Below are 17047 nucleotides of genomic sequence, written 5' to 3' on the forward strand. Positions count from 1 at the left end.
TTTTAAACATTTAAATAGATTCAGACTGTTACCTGTTTGGGGCTCTGCAGAATCTCACGTGTGGTCGTGGTAGCCAGGATGGCCCTGTTGCTTCCAGTACTGAGCTGTAAAGTCATGGAGAGGCCCGTCACCAGCTGGACCCCCAACTCTGTGATGGTCACTTTGTCATCCACGACTGTGATAGTTGTCTTAGCCAAGATTGCGTCAGACAGTGGAGAAAACACCTGTCACAGGACACAATCAGATACAGTAAATTAAAGTCCCGATGAAATGAAAAATACATTCTGTCAGTTTTAATCCTGTCTCTGTTTTAATTGTTCATTTACCTCATTATATGCCAAATTTATGTAAAAGAAACAGTATCAGAGTATTTTTACATCAAAATCTGATCTAAATCCCTGTCTTTTCTCTTTCTGTAAATAGTTTCAAATGTTCAAATGATGACTCATCCTGCACTCGGGGGGGCTTTTAGATCAAAGTGGCTAACAGAGCAATATGGAGAGAGACAGCAAGAGATGTGTGTTTGTATATGAGTGGGCAAAAACGCTGTTTTCTTCTCCAAAATAATGTTGCTGAGGTCTAATTCATTCAAGGGAAACTTTACAGATTGTCAACTGACTATGTCAGTGCAGCGTGGTAGTAGTAGTAGTAGTAGTCCATTCAGTGAACCTCCACCAGATGACGACGCAAAACGACCGGCAGGGTTTTACCAGCGGTTGAGCGGGGGGGCTACGGGCGCCGTTCATCTGCATGTACTGCAGTAACGTTACCACAGTTGAAAATCGGCATATTTTCCCTTTCATCTCACCCTCGTCCTTCGCCTGATCTAACAACAGGTGAGGGAGGTGTGTGTGTGTGTGTGTGTGTGTGTGGAGCCAACAGTCCTCTGCCACTTTTTAGCGGCCCAATCAAATGCAAAGAATTTGATTTAAATCCCTTTTGTAATACAACGCTCAAATATTCAGTTTCACTGTGAGATAAGTTTCATGGGGACTTTAATCAGGTGGCCTTGGACTTAATTTCCTGGCAAGGGCCCGTCAAGTCAGTTCATCAGGTTCAAACAAAGGGAAACTACCCCATCTAATCTAGCCGCTTCTTGCGATGACATTGGTAATAGGGAAATTTCAGGCCAAGCAGTAGTTCAGTTCATTACCTGGATGGTGGTGGTCCCGAGGTCTCGCCCTGACAGCACCCGTCCTGCCTGCAGCTTCGCCACTCGAGGGTCCTCCACCTTCATGAAGTATCGAACCAGCCTTGTGACGTCCACCTGCCAATCCGAGCCCAGGAAATAGGCCTTGGGATCCCGAGGGTCCGCCTGCTCGGCCACGAAGTGAGTCAGCACCCGCACCAGGGCGTGCTGAAACTGGAGCATGCAGCCCTTCCCCTTCCTGTCTTCTCCGCTGTTCCAGCCAGGTCTGGGAGATGAGCACAGAAACACACGTGCCGGTCACACCTGTCGCATGGTTAAATGCTTTGACCTGATATACTCCAATCACTCAGGCCCGTCTCTTTGCTTGATTGGATCACATTGAGATATTGCAGTACATTATGTAATGAAATCAAAACCCTAAACCCTTGGAGAGATATGATTTGGATTTGTACAGGCTAAAGGACGCTTGTAGAAATCCCATCTAAAGAGGATGGGTTTTATGTTAAACAAGTGGTTGGTTGTGTGACCCACCTTTTTGATGTTAGTATGGGTACCCTCCAGCTTTTGATCTGGCTCAGCTCCGTGTCCGACACCTCGACCTGAAGGGGGAGTCGGGGCATCCACACGCTCAGTTCGAGCTGAGCACTCAGGTAGCTGTAGGTGAAGTTCACCACCAACTTCACCTTGCCCTTCGTCTCTTTGCCATTCACGAAAACATAGTCGCACCTGTCCGACACCTGGATAGGAAGATTGGATATAGAAAAGGGAACAATCCGTCAGAACATGAATATCTTATCATTTTAATTTCCCTGATAATATCAAGGAGTTTTTGTAAGTGCGCTTGTGTAAACAGTCTACATCAAACTCAGAATGAGATTGCTGTCGATGGAGGAGATGTTCGTCATCTAACCAATGACAAGGAATAATCAAATATTCTCATAAAAGTCTCTATTTTAACAAATAGGCCATTCTTACAACAACAAATGGCCTTGCAGCAGTTTTGCGCTGCATGTGTTACCACAGTAATGTCAGCTGGCTGTAATAAACTACTGCGATGATCACCGGTCCGAGGCGTTGGGAAGAGGCAGTATTGCAATTTTATGTTAATCAAAATATCATGTGGTGCGGTGCTGAACATCAGTCCTTCACAGCCAAATGCATTCATTACACCGGGATTTCAAAGGTGACCCTGGCAAGTTTGGGCGACTGCTCAAAAGATCTCATGGACATTTTGAGACAGGAGGTTTTTTCTCGGTCCTCTCAACAGCCGCTGCTTTACACAAATTGGATAATTAACATTGAAATTCAGTCACCAGTCCCTGAGAGTGCACAGGGGAGTGGAGAGGAGAACAAAACAGTGACTTTGATAGATGGCCTAAGGAGGAATACAAATAGCGATGGTTCCCGCGCTCATTCGCGTGAACCCGAAGGTTTGCTAGAGGATGTGCTGTCACAAGGACATGCTGTTTTTTGAGTGGCTCTTGTGTCATCGGTGCGTCTGAGCATCAGTCATCCTGCACCCACGACCGGAGCTTAAGCTTTAGGAATGACCACATCACTGTGTGTCATCCTTGCTGTTAGCTGGTCTGGCCTCTTCCCTGCGAATAATCCTACGCTTGATTTATATCCAAACAGCAGATTTACAACGTGTGGCGCTGAAGCCCTTGAACGGTTGTTACGGAAGATGTCTAATGCGAGCATGGAACAATAGTCAAGGACTGATTTAGTTCCAGTGAAGTCGTCTAGATTTTCTCGTGTTTCCAGGCAGTCAACCAGTCATCTATGATCTAAGACACTTTGCCCTTTTTCTTCTTCTTCAGAGAAGCATCATCCACTGAACTTTCATGAGCCATGTTCAAATAATATTCTGAAGCATCAGTTCAAAGGGAATGCCATTTCAATGTGTCACCCGCCCACTCATCCGAGTCACAATCTCATTCTGCAGCCAAGAATATCCCTCCGTGTTTTTGGTGTCAAAATAGATATGTGTTTAAAATGGGATTTGACTTTCATCACGGGAAACAGTATTAAAGACAGGCAGAAATACGTAAAAAAATAAATACTTGAAATGCATGCTTGACTGACACAACTGTGACAGTAGTTTCCTTGTGCAAATAAAGTTAAATAAGTTTTAATGAGTATGCAGAATTAATTATTGGTTGAATCAGCCATAAAAAAACTCCTGATTAATCAACTAAGTAGACATCTATGCTCAATACGTCCCTGCTTAAAATGTTCAAGTGTCAATCCTTCAACCCTGGACTGAAAAAGAGAACTCTAGTCTCTCCATCATTCATGTACATTAGGAAACCCTTTCCATCATGGCAGATTAGACTTTGTTTTGCTTTTGTTTTGTCACTCGAGAGCTATCCGTTCTAGATAAATCCTTCCCCCATCTATCACTAGCAGATTTGATACTCTTCAGGCACACCAGAAGAGAAAAGATATCGGAGTCAAGCTGTTAGACTAAGAAGATTAAAGGAAATATTTGTGACTGAAGCTGCTCTCTGGTCAGCAAATACACTGAGAGCTACTGTAAGCTTTGAACAACAGCAAAGACGGCTACATTACAGGGTTGAAAAGATTCAGTCCACATCTGGCCTTTTGTCATCCTCGCGTAATCCTGCTTTTCTTATATCTGACACCCATGTGCACTTAATACATGAGTGCACTTACTGTATATACACTGTACTGCGAATCTCTTCATGGAGCAACACTCTGAGACTGACTACTACATTTATTTATTAGCCGAGACATCTGCTGTTTGCTAAACCTGCTTTGGGACATTAAACATATTAGATGTTTGGAGTCCACTGGATGTCTTTATTCTTTGTTTACAATGCCACTTTACCCTTACAGCCTCTGACCTCAGGGGCCAGGGGCCTGATTTTCAATTTCATCAATAAACAAAGCCGGCTTTTGGCAGTCAGCCGTGCTCAGGTTCACAGGATAAAAGTGGAGCGTCGTCACGGGACGGGAGCGCGGCGGCAGACTGAGAGGTCATTTGCGGGGAGCGATTTAGCTCAGTGGTTGTTCATTGTCGGGGGAGATTGATGGGCGATGTTGTCGGAGCCCGGCTAATAGTTTGTTTTACTGTGTGGAAAAGGGACGGAGAGCAGAGATGACTTTGGTGCAACTTATTTGTCCCGCATCCCGTCCTTACCATCACACATGAAACCAACCTTACCTCGATGGAGCCTTTTTGTTTTTAACATCCACACTAAATTGCCCTCCTGCCTCTGAGCGCTAGGGCGGAAAGACAAGACACAAACATCTCACTGTCTTCTATTTATTGCTGCTCATAAATGTTTTCTTCTCAGGTAACCATTTACCAGAAGTGATTGAACGTTTTTCACTCAATACTTCCGCAGCGAAAGTGATTAAGGCTGACTAGAAAAGGTGTAAAAAAAAAAAAGCAATTTCACCCCTTTTCATTGTGTCCCTATAATGAAACAGTTTTAAAAAGCCATTGACAGTAAAATCATTTTACTTGGAATGTGTGACACCAGAGAAACTAAAAATGATGTATGGGAAGATTATTATTCCCTCTACAGTATGTGGAGGCATGTAACAAGGAGCAGGAGGAGTAAATCCTACCTTGAGCACATCTTCATCTGTGGAACTACAGTCTGTGTAGTCAGACACGTCGGTGACCACTCCGTCTTCTTCCACAGCTACTGTCCTCACGGGCATCACCACCTTCTTTCCAGTCAGAACGGCTGTATTCAGGATCTCAGTGTCCTGCAGAGAGGCCAGGGAAATCAGCCAGTCATTACATATTGCAGAGTAATAGAAATATATATTTTTTTAAATCACATAGTACATTTTCTTTTCATTTTAAATTTCAGACATTTGGCTGACGTGTTCATGTAGTACAAAAAGGTTTTGGGGATGGGAGCACTGTGGGGTGCGAGCAGAGGAGGAAGTCAGGAGAGACGGGGGTGATGAAGTGTGACTCAGCAGTCCTGATGAGGTGAGCTGGAGGGAGGGAGGGAGGAGCAGAGTTAAGGCTGGGTGATGGCCAGGTCACTGCATGGAAGGGAGAGCTAATCTTGGACATTTCTGCACAGACGTGTCCCCCAGAGCAATGCCACATCCACTCAAACATGATCAAATAACTAGAGCCACGGATGTGGACTGAAAATAATGTCTACCTATCTACAGTACAGCCTGTTCTTTCATGCTCAATGTGTTATTATATAGAGTGGGCTGTGGCAGGTAGAGGCAGAGTCGTCCGCTAATCGCAGGGTTGGATGTTCGGTCCCAGAGTCCCCTTGTCCCAAGTGTCCTTGAGCAAGACACTGAGCACTAATTGCTCAGGATGGTGAGGTCAGCAGCTTGCATGATAAGTGGCTTCAAGTGGCCTGTATGTACAGCATGTGTGTGAATGGGAGGATTTGGATAAATGCTATAAAAATGAAGTCCATTTAGCTTTCCATAAGTGGTTTTCCTGTTTCTATGTAGGTGACGATATAATGAATTGATATGAATACTGTAGAAGAAGTATCTCTCTGTCTAGCTCTGTGTGTTTGTGCATAAATGTGTCTGTATGCATGGATAATCAAAAGCATGAAAGTGAAACAGATGGATATGTGTCGTCCTCTGTAAAAACACACTGCTGTAAATGAAGTTGAAGTAATTGAATGCTGTGCGTGTAAATGAATATGAGAGCAGTGGAGCGCTGCCCGGTCAAGTCCTGGGAATGATCAGTTGAATCAAATTTAAAGAGACACTTGGCCACTCAGAGTATGAAAATGAAGGAGATGGATACGTGACCCTCGACTGCAAAACTGGATTAAATGAAGCCCAAATAACTGAACATCATTTTTTTTTTAAACTGTCATTACATTATAGTTAAAAAATACAGACGTGAAGCCGGTGTCAGGGAAGTTTTCGCCATTATATAGAAGTATTGAGCAGCAGCACTAGATGGAGTTCACAGAGCAAGGCTCAGAGTGATCAGTCAGCGCTAATGTCCCCTCAAGCCAACCATCAAATCTCCTCGTGTTTGGCCCTCCGCCTGAGGTCAGCTTCTAATCCACAAGAGAGATGAACCATGTCAAATTCACCAATCAGGATACTGTAGCATATCCTCACAACTTCAAGCGCTCAGGCACCGTTATGATGGAAATGCAGCAGACTGGAAATACAGTACAAGTAACCTGCTGCCTGAACGTATAGCAAAAGCATAATAATTCTTAAAGCAGGGGTAAGCAGTATATATTTGGCATCATTGGGCAAAAATTCCATCATAACCTTTCAGCATATTGTAATTCAAGTGTTCTGAGAGAAAAGTAGACCTCTAAATCTCCTCATGGCTCTGTTTTCTGGTTTTATAAAATCTAGCCCGTGACGGGAGACTTTGGCCAATCACAGGTCATTTCAGAGAGAGGACGTTCCTATTGGCTGTTCTAAAAATGCAGATGCGTGTGCAAATTGCTTCAGATAGTGAAAGCCTGATTGAATGTTGGAATATCCCGCAGGAAAAGCTACTATTCCAGCATTGAAAACAGCTGCCTACACTGCAAAGCAACCCAAAAAGCAATATGGACTTATCAAAAAAGAGTCTTGACAATATCAGCGAGGCGTTTCAGAGATGGAGAGAATATGTTGCTAATAGCCTTCTCCTCACTGCTGCAGAAGGCTAAATTATTAGCAACAATTTCTCTCCATCTCTGAAACACTTAACCGATATTGTAGCTCGCCAGAGCCTCGAATCACAGAATGTCATCTCAAAGGGCTTTACAGGCACACAAGTCTGCAAAAGAGGGTAGTTCTCATAGGATTGCCATCAGGGTCACATTCACGATCGGGATGATGTTTGAAAGGAATGACTAGTTGCCTACTCGTGCAGGTTACTGTATGAAACACGTGCATGTGCCCGTGCTCATCTGGAGGGGGGGTTAGGACAGAGAGGGCAGAGTGGAGAGCTGTAGGAGCAGGGCTGGATTTACAAATATGGGCGTTTTTTTGTGCCTTTTCCAGAAAACTGCCTACCCATGGTTACCAATTAAAATTCAATATGCTGAAAGGTTATTATGGATTTTTTTACCCAATAATGCCAAAAATAAACTGCCTCCCACAGCTTTAACTTTTAATTATACATATATGAGCTGCAACGATTAAACGAGAAGTTATCAACTATTAAAACTATACTATAATTATATTATACTATTAAATCGCCAACTATTTTGACATGGATTAATTAGTTTGAGTAATTTTTTTTTAATAAATAATAATAATTCTCTGATTCCAGCTTCTTAAATATTTTCTGGTTTCTTTACTCCTCTATGACAGTAAACTGAATATCTTTGGACAAAACAAGACATTTGAAGATGTCATCTTGGGCTTTGGAAAACAGTGATCAACATGTTTCACTATTTTCTGACATTTTATAGCTTTTATAAACTAATCGATTTATAATGAAAATAATCCACCGCTTAATCAACAATGAAAATAGTAGTTAGCTGCAGCCCTAATACATATTTCATCAAACATATGGTGTGGTTCTATGAAACAGAAAAAAAGATAGTATAAGACATGTTGTCAATACTGCAAACAATGGTGTCACTGCCCCAGGTAACATTTCATTCGGATTCAATATGGTAATTCAAAGTGGTGTAAACTCTTTGTGTAATGTTCCATATTTAGTGGCGCAGATTATATCATGGATTAATTATAGAGGTAGCATGATAAAGAGGCCCGCGGCACCAAAATAGAAGCACACGAAGCAGCTGTTAGGAGGAGAGGATGACCACATATTGCACGCCAGAACAACACAGAAGAGAGACATCAGCTAGCTGACAGTCAACAACGCAAGGTCACTCTCTGCTCAAAATAGAAGCCATTTACTAAACAATCCAAAGCATATCCAGCCTTTGTCTGTATGCAAACCAGACACGAATGGATCAGAGAAAAGAGCATTTTATGATATTTTCATGCACCAACGCTCAAAAGGAGGCAGGCCAAGTGTTGGCGTTATTGGAAACATTGCTGTCAGTAACGTCGGTTTTAATAACGATCAAGTGTGAAATGGGAGCTGTCAGCTAACTCACCATTACAAGAGGGGCCAGGCCAACAAAGTCTCTCTGAGTGGTATAGATCCTCATGGCTCCTTCAGACTTGGCAGCGTTTCTGGACACCGATGGTAGTTCAAGCCTCCATATGATCACCTGACTGTCGAGAGGACTGCTCAGCTCCTCCACCTCAAAATCCATCTGAAGCACCTCCAGCAGGCTGCTGTCGAGCCTGAATGGGAAGCAGGATGAGTTAGACAGATATGCATTCATACCTGTCTATGATTCCAATAAAACACATTTTTGTCATTTCCTGAAATTGATATGGAAATGCAAATCAGCAAAACAACACACTATTAAATAAATGTTACTGCGGCTTTCCATTGTCATGTTATGTTATTATCATTTGGTGCAAGAAGTGCCAATTTTGTGCTTTGGCTGTGTGAGGGATCTAATTTTCTTAACTTTCTCAATCTTTCCATCACAGCCACTGATACTTAATGGGATTATTTCACCACTGGGGTCTGCAATTATCTCAGCAATCATTAAATTCCTGTGGAGATAATCATGTCTGAGGAAAGGTGCAGTGATCATACCGCAGTGTTTCCTGCACTTCAGTCAGTGGCTCATTGCTGCTCTCAGTACAGGACTACAAATCCATTTGATCATATGTGAAAGTCACAGATTGTAGGGTTGACTATTGGTGCTTTCACAAAATCTCCACAATAATATTTTTGATAAATAATCATCAGTAATGTGGATATAATGACTAAGTGGGTAAAGCTAGAACAGTCTGGTAAGTTCAGAAAATTACTTCACTTTACTGTAATAAAGCCTTTAAAAAGGGACTGTATGTAAGTTTTTACATGTATAAACATTTTTTAATCAATTTTTTTGCCAATGTGTGAACATATTGTAACCTAACCTAAAAAAATGAGACCTTCCGCAACTTTCTGGGTTTCCTCTATCAGCCTGTAGACTGCTTTAAATGTGAAGAATGCGGAAAAAATCCAAAAGATGTGATGTCATGCGCGCTCACGAGTGCCTTTACTCTCTTCAGCTCCGCTACAGTGCTAACAGTGTGCAACCATAGCGAATGTTCGATTAGAAATGGAGTCCGTTAACACCAACAAATGATCAGCCCCCACCGCAACTCAGACTCCAACACAAACTCCACAGAAGCACAAAAGAACAAAGTTACAGTATATCTAGTGAAGCCTGTCTTGCAAAACAGGAATGTGACCGACGTCGGGGGGGAAAACTAGGATCAACCAGCTTTTGGGCCTCCTATTAAACAGTTAAATAAGACAACATTAACATTACTGCCAAGCATGTGAAATATACAGTATAGTGATATTGTGGTTTTAGTTGTCAATCACGTTCAATCTCGTGTGTCGCCTCACTGTTTTGACCATTGCTCGCTCGCATCTACGTAGAGCGAGCACAAGCGCGAGCAACAGGATGCTGACTGTCTGACTTAACGGCCACATGTGTCACTGTTAACAAGAAAATTCTGATTCTTACATAGAGCCCCATTAAAACTAGGATAAGACACTTGTGCAATATTATATCAAAAATCTAAGACGATATCTAATGTCATATCACGATACCAATATAAAAATGTATATATTGCCCAGCCTTAGTCACAGAATCACTTTAACCACTAACCAGAGGAATAGAAATATGATGTGGTGAGATTGCTGCTCTGACATATTGACGGCTCAGAATGCATCAATTACACCTCATTTACTATATGATGCAAAGGCATTTTGTATTATATAGGCTGCAATTAACAGTAGACCGTGCATCGCTAATGTATGTCATTACTTTAATGTCTACTATCAGACTGCAATTATTTCATATTTAGGAAACTGTTGGAGCTGTTGATAGAAAAGTAGAAAGAAACACAGTGAAGATTGAGACTGGATTTTTGGAGATATCCAGCTCAAAATTCATAGTAACGTTGTGAATTTGGCCCTGTGGAAAGAAAGTGAAGAGATTATTTGGAGAGGGATGTGATCTCAGTAGTTGCGACAAGACCCAATCCTCTTTTCTTTTTTTTTTAGTAGAGGGCTTTGCATCTGTAGGCATTTTCACAAACTAAACCAAAAAAGAATAGAGCTGAATTTCTCTGAGTTGACCCTATACCCTCGCGTTGCTGGTATACTGTTAAATGTGAGCTGAATAAAAGGTGGTCCGGGGACATCGGCATCCTGCATACACAACAAAGTATAAGCCTTTGTAACTTATAATGGCCTCTCAGTGATGCCAGCTAGAACAGAGTGTCCTTGCCATGGATTCAATTTCCCCCCATGGACCAAGTTAGTATCCTGGGTTTTATTTCTTGGCACTGTATTGAACTATAGAAAAGATATATTGGTGGACAAAAACGCAATAAGCATGCACATACCCGCATGGACATTATCGGACCCACTGCATCTGGGTGTAAATGTTATAAATATTTGTGTCAGGGGTGTGCAGACACACTGTAAGTCCTGTTTACTGCATAAAAATGACCTCTGAAGGGGGTGCATACTAGCCGCCTTTCTGCATTAAAGGAACAACAATTGGAGAAACTGCAAATCATATTTTGTTAATCCTCCATTAAGTTCCAAACACAACAACAGAGCATACTAAAGTCCTTCTCTGTGTCCCCCCTCTCACTCAGTGGTCCGTTACATGTGCCCTTATTAAGGGCAAGACAGAGATTTAGTGTAATTGAATAATCTTAGCATATTGCTCCGAGACCTGAGATTAAAAGATAATAATTGCATTCAAGTATCAAAACAAGATATGCTTGACTCGCATAAGCATGCATATATCCCCTTAAGTATGCATTAACACAGATATCTGAGAGATAGGGGGATGCCGCCGTGCTATTTACGCCCTCAGTCATTCTTGTGAAGCTTGCAGGGGGATGATGCTTCAACAACTTGTTTACGGCTGGCAGTCTGTCTGTGAGTAGCAGCGCTTTAATATTAAGATCCAAACCAAGCTGCTGTGACAGAGGATAAAAAAAAGCTTTAATATACAGATACAGCAAATACTTTTAGTGCTCACTAAAGCCAGGAAGACAAAAAGTCATAGAAATCCCCACAGTGGTGTGACAGTGGCCACTCTCTGCAGGGGTGCTGTTAGTTTCATGACATTTTAGAGAGGATTATCCGAATTGACTGAGTGAAAAAATATGTTAACCCATAAAGAGGTTGTGATAAACAATGTCATAATCCACGCCAAATGGGGAAAACAACTTAATGAGGTCGACCCAATAATGACAAACGCACATAAGGTCAGTGCTCTGGCTATGTTCAAAGGAAGCTGCGTCTTTTGTCGTACGACCTCTAACGAGTCGGTGTCAGACAAACCCACGTGTTTAGCTCCAAAAGGTTGAAACGTATCCCTGTACTGAGCTAAATTAATATTTTTTTAGATTATACTGAAGCAAAGTTCACTGAGAATGTTATCCTTTGTCTACTTTTATTAGTATTTTTTTCATCCTGGGAATATTGGCTGCATACACTTGCTCTTTTCCAGCTACGCCAACCATCCGCACAACCATCCGCATACAGATTAGAGCTTTAGTTTAACAAGCATTTCTTGGAGCTGCTCTAGGCAGAAATAATCTTACTGTTTGAGTTAAATCTCAATGGATCCATTTTTTGGGGCACTGGCAAGCTTGAACGACAAAACAAATAATTAAAAGCAAGTGCACAACAGCAACATAAATGGTATTCTCCTAAACGCATGTTGCATTCGAGACATCTGGATGGTCAGCTAGAACAGTTCGCTCACCTAGACGACTTATCGGCCACGCTAGCGGCATGTAATGTTGGTCCACAACTTTCATCCAGACTGAAATATCCATCCATATCCATTCATGGCCCCAGTACTTTGGTTTCTAACCAAAGTACTGGGGCCATGAATGGATATGGATGGTCAACATGGTAAATATTATAATTGCTACACACCAGCATGTTCGAGTTATCCTTGTGAGCATGCTGCTGTCAGCATTTAGCTTGAAGTACCACTGTGCCTGTGCACTACCCTACAGGGCCACTAGCATGGCTGTAAATTAGACTCTTTCACAAGCCATAGTCCGTTTGGCTAGTCTGAATCAGAGTGAAATTGATACTTTTGGTTTGTTTTCCATTTAGTCTGGTTCGGTATCACAGAGCACAAATTAAAGCGGACCGAATAAAAACATAATTTGCAGAGGGGCATGTACGAGGGAGCAGACTTTGATATATTGCTGTCGAAGTGTTTTCACATTGACTCAACACTGTACGCACAAATCCCTTCTCCTCTATTTATTATCTCCAATGACTTGATAAATGTCACTATTTTTGTGGACTTCATTTAACATATTCTGTATGTTCTCTTCAGCCCAGATGTCAAGCAAACATCGTACTTCTGCAGAAGTCCAGGTCAGTCCTCACCCACTCAACAAATGCCCACACAGGCAGCCTGCGTTTTGTTTGGCTTCGCCACCTCTCGCAAGCGGTCTCGGACCGGTTGTCTTGGTCTGCATTTAAGTACGATAACCGCATTCACAACTGCCCAAACAAACCGCGCCAGAGTTCGATTAACACTGACTAAATGTTGAATTGTGAAAGCGCCCCTTGTATTTTCCTGTACTACCTCGTTATAGCCTGTGAAAAGAACTGAAACGGAGGTTTCTCTTAAGGCTACTGTTGTGGTAGCAAGGTAAGACAGAGAAGGTTTGAAGGAACATGACATTTACCCTTTGTTCCCTTTGCCCTTTTGTTAAAAAAGGTGTCTTGTAATCTCAGAAGTGATGGGCCACGCTTATATGACTTAACTCTAAAATGAACTTAGCTCACCTCAGTGTTCAATGAAATGCACTCAGCTGAAAATGAAAGGACATCTGAGATAAGCTGCATGTTGGGGGAAAGGATGTAGCCCCTTTTAATTAGGTTATAGGGGAAGTTAAGTACTTCTTTGGAGCCCAAAGAGTTGAAGCAGACCAGCCTGCAGTTGTCTTGTAGATAGTTTTAGTGCCGTTTGCTACGACAACCTTCCCAGCTTGCAGCTTTTAAGTCATATGTACTGCATACTAGGAATGCATGGATGTGCACAGCTGGTAAATGTTTAGAAATGATTAAATCTTACATATTACAGATGAGAAGTGGACAATAAAGGGGGGGGGGGAAAGCAATAGCTGTTTATAAAGGGCAGCTTTACAGGAGCACCTGCAGCCAACCTGTGCTTAGAGGGTATAAGAGATGTCCTCCCAGGACGCAGCACAGTATGCTACTGCAGTAAGCTGCTGTCAGGCTTGTACGGCGCAGACGGTTTGTCTTTTACTCCACAGGTTCTGAGACAAATACTGATATTCTTTACAGGACATACATTACAATTGTGCCACTTCTATCAGCTAGAGATACTGGCAACAAACTGTACATGAAAAATCCCCTTTGGACCTTTAGAGTGTTATTTGTCCATTCAAACAATTTAAGCCTATAAATATGTATACAATGATATACAGCGACAGCGAAATAGACACAGATAACACACAGTATGCTGGCACATGGAGTAATGTGTAGAGAACAGACTTGCCTTTTCCCAGGTATGGGAGCCTTCCTCTGACAGATGACAGCGATGGCTCCATCTGCACCCATATCCAGAGTGATGTCCCACAGTAAAGAGTTACTGGGTGTCGCTGTTCGAAAGGTCACACCTTTCTTTACCGTCGCTCTGTGGAAAGTCAAAAACGAAAAAAGGTCAAGAATGTGGTAAATGCGAAATGTCCCGTATTAATAACCAATGGAATTCGAGGGCAGTGAATGTTTATTTTTCCAAATGTGAACAATTAACGTGCATATTTAGGACATTTTTTTCTGATCTTCATTTTTTCATACCTTTTGGAATTTGCTTGTGACATGTTATTATTATTATAGATTATTCCCAGTGTATGGTAGATAAATATTCAGTTTCCTCACACAGAATATATTTGATTTATTCATTCAAACTACCTGTCCAGATTATCACAATAAATCCAGGATTTCTATAACAAGAAGGCAGCCTCATATATTTGATAATACACATAGAACAGTGATAAAAACTGAATATTTATTAGACCTAGGGGAGGAATCAATCACATAAAAACAAAGTGCCAAAAATCTGTGATTTCCTACCACCTACACGTCACCCCACTAACCACCCCTTGCATTTGAAACGGCAAAAAACACATTGTTCTTTCTATAAATCCTCACGTGCGCTCATTACTTAAGCTGCACTAATGGATCATTAATTTTTTTGGCCTCCAATTTGTAAATGATAAGCATTATGCAGCTGAACATGTACACCGTCCCGGTGGGCTTCCACAGCATGAGCAGCTTGCAGTAGGTCAAATGTTAATGAGATATTCTCCTACAAGAATTGCAATCAGGTAATGCCACGGGAAGCATGCATGTAAAGATCCAGTCCTCTGCTGCAACAATGTTAATAATCAATATGGTGATCTATTCTCGCTAAGTGTTGCTCCTTTATCATACTGAGAGCTCTGATAAGACTCCCTGAATACTCAGTAACAGCTCAGACAAGTTGTCTCAAATAGTTCAGAACAACATGTAATTCATTGGTTTTCATTTGCATGCAAAGCCTTGTGGTTTATCTCTGAATCTTTGAGATGAACACAAAATGTAGAGTGCATTATGAGTCTCTGAGGAGGTGTAATCTATGATAGGAGCAACAACAACCTGAGCACTTCTCCTACTGAGGGCTTTGACTTTGAAAAGAAGAGGAGGCTCTCTGTTCAGCACAATGAAACAAATCAGTCTACAAACATGCATTCACTCCTAAATGAAATATTTAAGACAACCTCATAATGGATTTGTGGTGAGTTTTGCGTGCACATTTGTGTGTGAGCCCTTGTCCGTGCCAATATCTGCACATCGAGCATGTATTCTGGAAGGAAGGTCTCAAGTGGCCACCGTTCTTAGCATGGCGGTCTCTTGTGTCAATGTCCGACACCACCACAGGAGTGCAAGATATAAAGGTCTCATCTGGTGGCATTTGTGAAGCCGCTTAAAGTTCAAACAGACAAGTAGTTCACAGGTTAAAGGTTAAATTAAAAAGGGATGATGGAGCAGTGTCTTTTACAATAGTGGTTTTAATCTTGGGGTTTTGTGACCCCGCTGACCGACCGCTGGTTTCCATTCCAGCTGCACACAACAGCAGCTGATTTATCGGATTAACACGGGCTCAACCACAAAGGGTTAAAAAAGTGGAATCATCCGGTGCTGGAAAATAAAACCCTGCAAGTCTTCAGGTCATGATTGCTCACAGCTGAATGCCACAGTTTTAGAGTCAGCATTTACCATAAAGTAGGTAGTTGTGTCAAAGCCTCTAACCTTCAGAGAGTCTCAGGAAACACACTGAACTTACAAACTGAGAATTTCAACTCTGGCTCTGAGCAGTTCTCATCAAATAAAGCACAAATGGAGCCAAACACCGTAGGTGTTGCATGGGCTCTGTGTTAGTATAGTAAATGAAAGTAGCTTCTCTGTGTGCTGTGCATTAGAGTGAATGACAGTAGCGAAAAGAAAGGGGTGTTATCAGTCCGTTGTTATCTGTCTGAGGGTTCCCAGGAGGCAGCAGAGCCAACAACACAGGGGCTAAATGAGCAAAGAGAAATACATGCAGTGTTGATGTGAAGAGGCTATGACTTTCTGGTTAGGAAAGATGAGGTGATAATAAGAAGTGAAGGTGGCTGCACTCTGTTACCCATGTTAATTGCAGAACGCACAAGGTAACAGAATCGCACGTGTTAATTATTTCTGTTTCTACAGTCACTTTTCAAATAAACTTTTGATTTGAGTCAGAGATAAAACATTCAGTTTATGATTGTTTGTTATTACAATTCTTTTTTTTCGTTCTGTGCAGTATCCCCAGCCTGCATGTTCTGTTAGAGAGCATATTTTATTTTATCCCATCTTCCAAATGCATAGCCTCTCCCTTTCTCAACCTTCCCACTTTGTTTAGACCTTGTGCAGGAAAAACAAGAGCCACATCACACTGATGTTGGGAACGCATGATACCACATGCGAATGTGCTATCGGACAATGATGGATGTCCATCTTCCATAAGCAGCTAAAACCTGTCCGTTAAGCCATTAGCCAAGTAGTGTTCAGTGGGATTTCAGTTCTGTTGGAGGCTCAGATTCAGTCGTCTCAGACTGTTTTGGGGGTTGAGATGTACCAGTATTTCTTTGAGCTGTTTACCGTGTCAAATCTTTCCATCACATCGCTCTGATTGTCACTATTTTTCTGACTGCTGAGCTCCTGAAAAACACACGAGCCAGAAAGCGTGTTATGTTACTATGACAACCGGAGTTGTCAAGTCAACAGCTGCAGCATAACTGAGTTTTTAATATGGTGATTTTGTTATTTATAGCTTTTTTTCTTCTGTGTAGATAGGTTTGAAAAAGTGTTCAATATAAATGTCACAATTTTGTTTTAATGTGGTGAAACATGATTAAACACTCATGTATCACAATAACTTAACAGTGATATGACACATTTTGCTGCACCATTGGCCCGTCCTCAAGGCATCCAAAGCCTATTGAAAGAGGCTGGGACACGGGTCTTGGGGTATGGGGTATAAACACATGTGCAGTGTAACTGGAGCTGCGGTCGTGCGTTGCGATTGGCTTAATTTCGGCGAGTGTAGACCAGATTTTACTGTGCATGTGTTGTACCCCAAAGGTATGACGCATGACATCTGCTCTTTGCACCCTCCTTGAAGGCCACCTAGGGTGACGCAGCACCCAATTTGGGAACCACTGGTCTGCAGCCATGCTGGCATTAAGCACAGCAGTGTGTAGAACTATTCTGCCCTACAGGTCTTAAGAAAAGTGCCC

General features: G+C 42.0%; 1 protein-coding gene across 1 annotated transcript in view; it reads right to left on the minus strand.

Moving 5' to 3' along the window:
- The window catches only part of LOC119493106 (transmembrane protein 132D), a 34895-nt gene that overhangs the window by 1599 nt on the left and 16249 nt on the right, over nucleotides 1-17047 (minus strand). The window contains exons 3-8 of the mRNA XM_037778160.1: nucleotides 13744-13881; nucleotides 8206-8398; nucleotides 4748-4891; nucleotides 1682-1887; nucleotides 1154-1415; nucleotides 33-224 (exon numbers count right to left, since the gene is read on the minus strand). Coding sequence (XP_037634088.1) covers nucleotides 33-224; nucleotides 1154-1415; nucleotides 1682-1887; nucleotides 4748-4891; nucleotides 8206-8398; nucleotides 13744-13881 — 1135 coding nt within the window. The remainder of the gene's footprint in view (nucleotides 1-32; nucleotides 225-1153; nucleotides 1416-1681; nucleotides 1888-4747; nucleotides 4892-8205; nucleotides 8399-13743; nucleotides 13882-17047) is intronic.

The sequence above is a fragment of the Sebastes umbrosus genome, chromosome 8 (genome assembly GCF_015220745.1).
Source record: "Sebastes umbrosus isolate fSebUmb1 chromosome 8, fSebUmb1.pri, whole genome shotgun sequence".
Classification (NCBI taxonomy): domain Eukaryota; kingdom Metazoa; phylum Chordata; class Actinopteri; order Perciformes; family Sebastidae; genus Sebastes; species Sebastes umbrosus.